The following is a 9,896-nucleotide window of genomic DNA, read 5'->3' on the forward strand; positions in this document are numbered from 1 at the left end:
ATATCTATATTATCAATATTATTATTAATACTCAACAGTTACAATAGCTGTGTCAAAAGTGACAGGTCTGTGCAGAGAGCTCTGTGAGGCAGAGAGACATGGAGAGAGAATGTGGGGTGGAGAGAGAGAGAGAGAGAGAGAGAGAGAGAGAGAGAGAGAGATATGAGTCCCAGGGGGTTCTCAGATTGAGGATGTGAAATGATGTAGTGAGGCATAACCATGCGTGTGCCCCAAAACGAATCAGACAGGATTGGTGGTCAGAGAGGGACTCCAATCCAACTCCCTTTGCGCAGACGGAACCAAAAAGGCCTGAAATAAAAATCGGCCCGGAAATTAATCGAATTTTAATTAAACCCCTTCTTTAATATTCAAAAGCCAAGCTGCAGGCTCAATTCGGGGCTCTTATACGTTTTAGATTCATACTTACTGCCAATAAATCATATTAATTCTGCAGTATTTGTTATCGCTGTAGCCCCGAAAGTCTCTGTGGGGACAGCCGGAGATAAATATTCACACACTGTGTGTGTGTGTGTGTGTGTGTGTGTGTGTGTGTGTGTGTGTGTGTGTGTGTGTGTGTGTGTGTGTGTGTGTGTGTGTGTGTGTGTGTGTGTGTGTGTGTGCGTGTGCGTGTGTGTGTGTGTGTGTGTGTGCGAGCGCTCACGCACACGCTCGTGCATGGGGGGGGGGATGTAGTCATTTAGATCAGTGAAGAGGGAAATAGTAGTAGGCCACAGAAAATAAATGTTTGAGATGAGAAGGGGGTGTGGTGCAGGGGTGTGATAGAAGAAAAAAATGAAAATGGAAAGCATGCTTAGATAAGTTAGTAGATATCTTACTATAATGTATAGGCAGCTGTATTGCTTACATTGTGCAGTTTGAAGTACAGGCCACATGCGTTACACACGGGGTCCCCGTTCGCATTTCTCCGCCAAAGCGTCGTCGTGGTCGTTTGACAGTTTGCACACGACGTCCCTGCCCGCCGCGCCGCGGACTGTAAACACAGAGAGGACAGAATGGATTTAGATCACATGACCGTTTATGCACGCTGTGAAAAATTGCAAACATAATATATCCCCCCAAAAAAAACCTCTTGATGTCGACTCAAAGGAATTCTATTGGCATTTTTGCAAAGCTGAAAATAGTTTCAAAATAAAGACAGAAATTCCAAAACATATAGCAGCCCTAGACTTGAAGCTAAAAATAGCGGTCATGCACATACCTCCTGAAGAATAAATATTTACAGAAGACGTAAAAGCAGTTCCTTGCAATGGGAGCTATTATATCTGATTAAAATTCCCTTCAAATATATGAGTAACAGTATAGTGTTTGTGCCAGGAAGGCTTGCTTAAAGACAGCCTCAGATTGTGGCTGCAATTAAAATGAAACAGTGAAATGAGAGGCATAATGGCATATATATATATAGCCTTAAAGAATGTATAGGCAACTTTAGGCCTAAAGACAAATGTCTTGTTTTAGGTAAGGATAGGACAGGATCGCGGTTCTAAATGACGTGGCAGTGGTCATATCTGAAGAGAAACAATAATTAGTAATAATTAATTTGATCTGATATGCTGGTTAACCAACACAATCAAAAAACGGGGGACAGCATTACCCCCATTTTGGTGGGGGGGAAATATACACAGACACGGTGAAAGTCTCTGTCTTCTTCGTATGGATTTATCTGCCTGCCTCAGAGTCCGTTTTGCTGGATGGCTTGACATTGATGTTATAATCTCTTAAAAAACAATCAATAGACAGGTGACCGCAAAGGACACACTGCGTAAACGGACTAGCCTACACTAGCCTATCTGTCGGAGAGATTTCCAATTATCCACATCTGGTGGCCTAATAACCCCTGGCCCTGTGTGGCTTGAATAAAGTAGACTATAGGCCTATATACTATAGGAGTACTGCCTTATTTTGTCTATAATGGACTGTTAAATGACTGTTTACCTGGCTGGATTCATTTTTATTTCCACGTTTCGCAATATATCCAATCCATCGTTCTAGGTTTTTTTTTCCTCCAATATTCTGCAGAGATTATTCTACACTAAACAATCTCAAGTCGTGACTTTTGTGTGCCCTGGGTCGCCCCTCTCTCGCCGAGTCGGACTCCGCTCCCTTAATGTTTAGACTGGGGAAGCGGGCTGTGTTGTTAAAAGCGACTTATCTGCGCTGCTCAGATATCCGGCAGCTTTTTCCTGGGAAGTCGGGTTTTCACATTAGAGCGAGGGGAGAGTACGGGGCTAGCCCCAGAGCACATGCAGCTAAAATAGCAGCCCACGACACTATAACGCTTCGCTGGCCTCGAAACTTTTCCCTCGTCCGCAAGCCTATAGTCAAGGGGAAGTCCTATATGGATCTCGTCGAAGAGCGAACATGCCGTTCGGGGCTTCCCCGTTAACTTAAACCACAGAACACAACCGCAAGAAAGAACTGCAAAAAAGAAAAGAAAACTAAAACATGGAGCCCAACTTGAATGTTTAAATGAGAATGTCACTTTTATGCCATGCGCGCTTTTATTGGGCCTATCGTGTAGGCCTATATGGCTTGCCTATAAACCACGCTTAAACTGCACTCCTGTCCTCTCTCACATTTAAAGTATACAGGCTACTATTTTAGGTTAGTTAGGTTTTGAGTTAATGGAGAGACCAAAAAACGGCTCCACAAAGCATGGGATACAAGGTCCATAGTTCAAATGTTCAAATATAATTAATTATGGGTATATCAACGAAAACTGAAGCAAAAAAAAAATATGACATCGTCATTCATTAAATCAATAAGTGTGCAGTTTGCTATGGTATCTGAAAACAGAGACCTGCACTTGTCGAGTCAATTTCCTGCAGCTAATACTTCTTCCTGGATAGAAAAAAAGAGAGAGAGAAACGGAAGCGTCATCAATACAAACATGGCAAGAACATACCAGTCGTCGCTTGGGTTTGATGAGTGGGCGATTCTGCCCGTTCATCTTGTGATAGAGTCCGCAGGCGTTACACAAATAGTGACCCGTGCCATCCCGCCTCCACAGCGGGGTCGATGTGGCTCCACAGTTTACGCACTCTCTACCTTCTGCAAGACCAAGCAGTACAGACAGAGATAGAAACACAGATGAAAAGATAGAGAGAGAGAGAGATAGAGTCAGAGAGAGAGAGAGGGAGAGCGAGAAATAAGAGAGAAAAGAGAGAACGAGAGAGACAGAGAGAGCGCCGAGATCAGTTGGTCCCTAAACCTCAAAAAAGTAACATTGTTTTGAGCCTTTATATAGATCCATTATTATTAGGCCTGGTAAAGGCCTATTCCACGCCAAGAATGGAAAAGGTTAGTAAAACAAAACATCACGATATACAGCAGGGCTGTATTGTCCATTTTAAATCGTGCAAAATTACATTATTGGTCTAAAATCATCATCATGATCATCATCATCATCGTGTGCGTATATAGCATGCAATTTAGTTTAGCCTATTACAATAACACACATGCCGTGCGCGCGCGCGCGCGCACACATACAACCACATGGGTTTAGTGTTGCTGAATTCCATTTAACAACCAAAAGTCATTCTGAATTATACTGCAAATGCATTTCCTAAAATATAATTGGCATGGCAGCCTATACATAGACCTTCTTTCTTTCATCACCACAACCTCTTCTTTAACTAAATTGCATAATAAAACTATATATATAATAGTCTAATAATAATAATAATAATAATAGTAGTAGTAGTAGTAGTAGTAGGGCTATAGCAGTACAAATAATATCACAATATATATATTTTTTTTATAGAACAAATGCCTTAGTTTAGGCCGACTTGTGTTTTTGGAAATAATGAACAGAAGAAGCGTGTTGTGTTTGACTGACACTTCTCTAGTGACACCGACAGGTGAGAGCGGCGCATTAACAGTTTCGCCATGGGTCTATAATATGTTCCTTCTCCGGGCCTGTGCTGTGCCGTACTGTGCGCGGCCTCTGGACCCGAGCAGGGCAGCACGGTTATTTGAAAGCATTTAGACGCGCCATCATCATGTAAGATCATGTAGAGGAGCTTTTGGTGCAGAAGCGCCCTATAGTCTTTGCATTTTTACTTCCCCGTTTTGACAGAAACTGCTTGACTTCAGAGAGAGACGCGTCACTTCTGGTTTTGCTATATGTTGTATTAGACACACACACACACACACACACACACACACACACACACACACACACACACACACACACACACACACACACACACACACACACACACACACACACACACACACACACACACACACACACACACACACACACACACACACACACACACACACACACACACACACAGGGACATCGACAACTGTGTGAATCAATGTGTGCGTGCGTGTGTGAGTGTGCGCGCGCGCGATTTGTGCGCGCGCGATTTGGTAGGCCATAGGAAAGGGGAAAGGGGATTTTAGGATAACACAATCAATGTGTCTGCATGCTAACCTTTTTTTTATAATAAAACATCAGTTGACATATACACACACACACACACACACACACACACACACACACACACACACATGCACGCACACACACACACACACACACACACACACACACACACACACACACACACACACACACACACACACACACACACACACACACACACACATTGCACTGATGACCTCATTAGAAGGGGAGCCCCTTAAAGTCTTGGAATATCTCTAAACGCACATTATCACATTATCCTCGAATTAAAAATCATTATTTACATTAATGGGCAAACGTATGATTCTGAATAATAAACCAGATGATATGCATCAATAAGTAATCCACTGTTTTCTATAGCCTACCCACTTTCAAAGCCGTGCATGTGGCACTGATATTAATCTCATTACAGATAACTGGTTTTGCAGTAAGTGCCACAATAACCTTAAAAAAGATAATTACCCTTCGAATTGGAATATCTCTCCCCCTCTGCTCTCTCTCTCTCTCTCTCTCTCTCTCTCTCTCTCTCTCTCTCTCTCTCTCTCAATAGTGTACACTCTGCCACGGCGCGAGGGCTCACTCGTTATTCCCTATGAATGCACAACCAGCATCCGGACCTTCTATCTAGTTACTGGCGCTGAGTAAACAATGCAACTGTCGCGTGCACCAGTCTGACAGTAATGGGATTATCTTAAACATATAGACGGGACAGAGACAGCCATGCAGGCACGGAGCTGACCCCCCCTTCCACCCCCCCCCCCCCCTCTCTCTCTCTCTCTGCTCTCAAACCTAGAAAAGTGAGGGTGGAAAAAGCTTGCCCTCAAATAAGCTGACAACTATAAAACTCGTTACTGATTTAATTTGGTAGAATTTAATGGATTTATCCTGTCCATCCTGGACATAATTGGCTATAAGAGTCAGTGGAATTGTTTTGCGTGTTTGGAGAAAATAAACAAATTAAACTGTGTGTGTGTGTCACTGTGTGTGTGTGTGTGTGTGTGTGTGTGTGTGTGTGTGTGTGTGTGTGTGTGTGTGTGTGTGTGTGTGTGTGTGTGTGTGTGTGTGTGTGTGTGTGTGTGTGTGTGTGTGTGTGTGTGTGTGTAAAACTTAGGCTATATATTTAGATATCTGTTGTTTAACTTAATTAAATAATTCCTATTTGAAGTAGATCTTTGTTCTACATCTTGTTTACATGTTACTTCAAATTTAATTGAATTTGTGTTATTTGGTTGTTTTTGTAATTATTAAAATTATTATTGCTATTGTTGTTATTATTATATTCAGCCATTTTATTTGGAGCCCTCTAATTAATCAGCGGATCAAATTAAAGTCCTTTGAAGCACTATCTGAGGGCTGATCGGCGTGACCTTATTGCCCGAAAGATAAAGAAGAGGTTGTTTTCATGAGAAGAATGAACGAATCGGGCACGGTGCAGCATCAGGACATTATTGAGACTATATAAAAATCATGACTATCATTAAAGACTGCAATATCGGGCATAATGATATAGATCAAATGGTAATATAATAAAGCGCACGCCTACCTGAACATGACCTTGTTTTTGGTCTTGTTTTGGAACCATAACTAGAAGATGACCCACCTATCAGGCTACTTGGTGGGAAGAGGCCTGGCCCGTATTCTGGGACATATTGTGGGTATGTGGCGATGGGGTGGTGGTGGCCAGAGGACCCCCCTCCGATTGACGCCATGCTCCGGCTGTGAGCCGACTCCAGTTTCATACTTTCGGCCAGGGTCACCTGGTACTTTATGCACTCTTTGTCCTCCTGGCGCACGGAGCCGTTGGAGCCCGAGATGCCCGGGTCCGGGGACACGTCTTTCGGAGGGGTCGGGGGAAACGTGAAGAGGTGCGGACTGGAGTGGCCCGTAGACGAGGCCGACGGGTAGACGGACAGGCTGGCCGGGGAGCCGTGGTGCAGCGGGTTTTTGGGGAAAGGGCTGAGGTTCCAGGGAGAAGTGCTGTGGTGCGACGCGATGCCTTTGCTCCCTTCCAGCCATGGCAAAGAGCTGTGGAGCAGCGAGGGACGACACACCTGGCTACCTGTGTCGCAACATAAACATAGAAAACATGACAACGCGGTCTTATTCTCTCCATTATCTATACAGGACAAGTCATCACGTTATTATTCCACCATGCACAAAACATGCATGCACGGATTAATGGCGACTTCGTTTCAGGCCTGAAAGGACACGGTTACGGTAGTTATTAGATTTTAGCATATATAGCAATTTTTGGACACATTTTCTAATGAGTGATGTCAGCTTTCGCGCCGTGCTTCTCTTTAATCCACAATTAACTGTTTTGTATACACACACAGTATAAGATATGGGTCTATTTGTTTTTTAGACTTGCATGCATGAGTTAGATATGATATATTTTTTATTTTTTTACACATAAATAACATAAATAAATAACATAAATAATGGCCTATAGCTAACGCAGATAGAACGCATCAGTGTGATGAAGGAACACACAACCACAGTGCACGCTTATGTTAAAACAGATCATATATTGTTCATTAAAATGTAGAGAAACGCATTGACTTTATGCTCTCTAAACCCCATCGAATTTCAGAAAGCGAGTTGTGAACGACTATTCAGGAAGTCGGCGACAGACTATACCAACATTATATATTGGAGAAATATTACTCCACAAATACACAGTGTTTATGCCCATGCATGGGTGGCATGCAGGCCCCAATTATAATACAAACATTTGCATGCGGTCAGAAATGCAGGCCTGAACGTGTTGACAACACTCTCCAAAATAATGTTTGCAACCTATTTGCCAACAAATAGTCTACATTATTTATTCAGAACTAAATATTAACGCAGATTTTTGAAAAATAAAACATGGCTATAAATAATTCTGAGAGATTATAAAGGAATTATTCAATTGTCACTGTCTGGTTATTTCTCGCTGCGATAGGCCTGCATCAGACGGTGCCAATTGATGGTATTACAACATAGCCTATATACTTGAAAGAAACCAAAGAGGTAAGCCACACACGGCATGGTTTCACAATTAAACTCATATTTTAGGACAAAGGCATCTAAGGCCGTAATCGAAACCTCATTTTCTCGTTAAATAATTCAAAACATCACGAATCACGATCGTCAGAATATAAATTCAGTCTGGAGCACTGCAGACCAAAACGCATCCATCTTGTAGGCTATTTAGACCCAAAATAAAACGTCCATTCTTGAACATGAAATAAATACTTACTGTGTGGAGGAGGTGGGTACCTCTGGACGGCTCGGACTGAGTTCCCATAGTATGGAGAGACGTGGTTCCCCTGTCCATCGATATTAAACAGTACATCCACATCGTCAGTGAGGGGATACTGCGAAGGGTCCATGTACGAGTGGCCCAGCCCCGGGTGGTGCGAGCCGGGATGCTGCTCGTTCAACACCGCGGGGTGATGGCTCATCCACCGTGGCTGATCCGCAACTTACTTCCATTGCTTTTTTTTAGCAAGTGTTCACGCACACCGGAGTAAACCGATACACGTTCAAGTCGGAGGAAATAATCTGTCCAAAATCCTTTTTATTTAGGTAAATCCACTGGTTCCGCTGTTGCTTTCGAACACCTGGAAGCAAAGAGAGCAATTTTATTGTTTTATTTTGCCGGTGCAGATGGATATTCTCAAAAAGTGTTCAAAAGCACGACTAAAGCAGGTGGGCAGGAATTCAAATTCACGAGAATTAGCCCGGCAAAAATAGCTGAATGAGACATTTAAACACGAAACATACCCCTACATTACAAATGTAACAGATGTGGTTGTCATATATAGTTCCAAATTCGTATCCAGTCCCCACGGGGAGTTCCCGAACTTCTTCCACTCGAAATTGCGATTATTAAACCGACTCAACAAGTTGTTGAGGTATCTAACTATCTATATGCTATACGCAAGCTTGTTTGCAAGTAGATGGCTTAGAGCACACTGACTAGCACCGAAGTTAAACTCTGTGATCAAATCTCTGTTTGTGCGCAGTGGCAGCCCTCTCCATTTACTCAGCTCCACTCTCTCTCTCTCTCTCTCTCTCTCTCTCTCTCTCTCTCTCTCTCTCTCTCTCCCTCTCGCTCTCTCGCTCTCTTTCTCTCCGTCCGCCTGTGTCGCTCTTGCGCACTCGCTCTAAACTCTACCTTTTTTCTTTCTATTTTTTTCCCTTTTTTCTCTCCTTTTTTTTTTTTTTTTTTTTTTTACAGTGAAGGCATTCTTTCAGGATGGCGCCAGGCAGCTCAATGCTTGCAGACAGCTGTGGCGCGACGCAACTTAAGGAGGGTCTGTCAGTGTCATCAGTATAGGGGAGGGGCCTGTACTAATTGAATAACGCGGGCCAGGAGAGATGTTGCTGTAATATATGCTGCTGTAATATAATAATATCATATTTAAGTGACCCTGCAAACATATTATACCATAAAATATATACCGGTAGGCTATCAATAAAAAGATACACACACACACACACACACACACACACACACACACACACACACACACACACACACACACACACACACACACACACACACACACACACACACACACACACACACACACACACACAAATGTATGCTAGTGGAGCATGCAATCACAGCAAATGACATCAAAAAGAAAAAACAACATGGTCGACAAATTGATATAATTGATATATATGGCCATCTTGTTTAAGTATATTTACAGTATATATCTGAATTTGGGCAACACATTTCCAACCCCTCTTGCACTTAATCTGCTGCCTACCAGAGAAAGAAAGGAGGAGAACCGCCCTCCCCCCCCCCCCCCCCGCCCAAAAAACAAACAGGCTGCTGGCTGCAACAGAGCCTGTTGCTCGGGGCCAATGGCAGGTTGCGGGCCGTTCACGCTCTTAAAATTGTGACAGTGCGTCCTCTCGCGGTGACAGGCACATTATTCTAATGGAAAATCCAAATTGAGCCGATTTTCTCACCGTGAAGCAGGCATGGACAACTAAGGAAGGAGGACGCGCCTGGAAGACTGAGACTGAGACTATATAGCTTATAGTCTGGGGGAAAAGGGGGGGGGGAGCTTCTAATGTAGACTATTACAGGCCGTCAGTTAACTTATACCAGTATATCCATGATCTACCTCTATATCCACTCTACCAACTTAAGATAGACAGGCAACAAAGGGCTATGTCATTATTTATTCAAAGCAGTGCATTAAAAGAAACACGATAGGCCACATGATGGAATGATTTACATGACCGATGCCTTTCAACGTTTCCTCTTATTTAAAAAACATCCATAAGTGGCTCCATGACACACATATAGCCTATATACAGTAATAATAATAATAATAATTCCTAATAGCTATACAAGGTCAGACATGTGCATGTATTCCACTTGATTGCGGGACAAAAGGGGTCTGGCCCTTGGGGAAGTATTTTGTGTCTATAAAATTCC

General features: G+C 43.0%; 1 protein-coding gene across 5 annotated transcripts in view; it reads right to left on the reverse strand.

Moving 5' to 3' along the window:
• Positions 1-8,741, reverse strand: part of gata3 (GATA binding protein 3) — a 12,765-nt gene extending 4,024 nt beyond the window's left edge. Inside the window, exons 1-5 of one of the 5 annotated variants that reach the window (XM_083757800.1) lie at positions 8,222-8,715; positions 7,695-8,058; positions 5,994-6,509; positions 2,924-3,069; positions 866-991 (exon numbers count right to left, since the gene is read on the reverse strand). In XM_083757800.1, the coding sequence (XP_083613926.1) occupies positions 866-991; positions 2,924-3,069; positions 5,994-6,509; positions 7,695-7,899 (993 nt within the window). In that variant the 5' untranslated portion in view covers positions 7,900-8,058; positions 8,222-8,715. Of the gene's footprint in view, positions 1-865; positions 992-2,818; positions 2,860-2,923; positions 3,070-5,993; positions 6,510-7,694 lie in introns of all 5 variants that reach the window. The other 4 variants (XM_083757802.1, XM_083757803.1, XM_083757801.1 and 1 more) reach the window with 4 other exon arrangements.
• Positions 8,742-9,896: the final 1,155 nt, after the last annotated feature.

The sequence above is a fragment of the Protomyctophum parallelum genome (genome assembly GCF_964188405.1).
Source record: "Protomyctophum parallelum genome assembly, chromosome: 22".
Taxonomy (NCBI): Eukaryota; Metazoa; Chordata; class Actinopteri; order Myctophiformes; family Myctophidae; genus Protomyctophum; species Protomyctophum parallelum.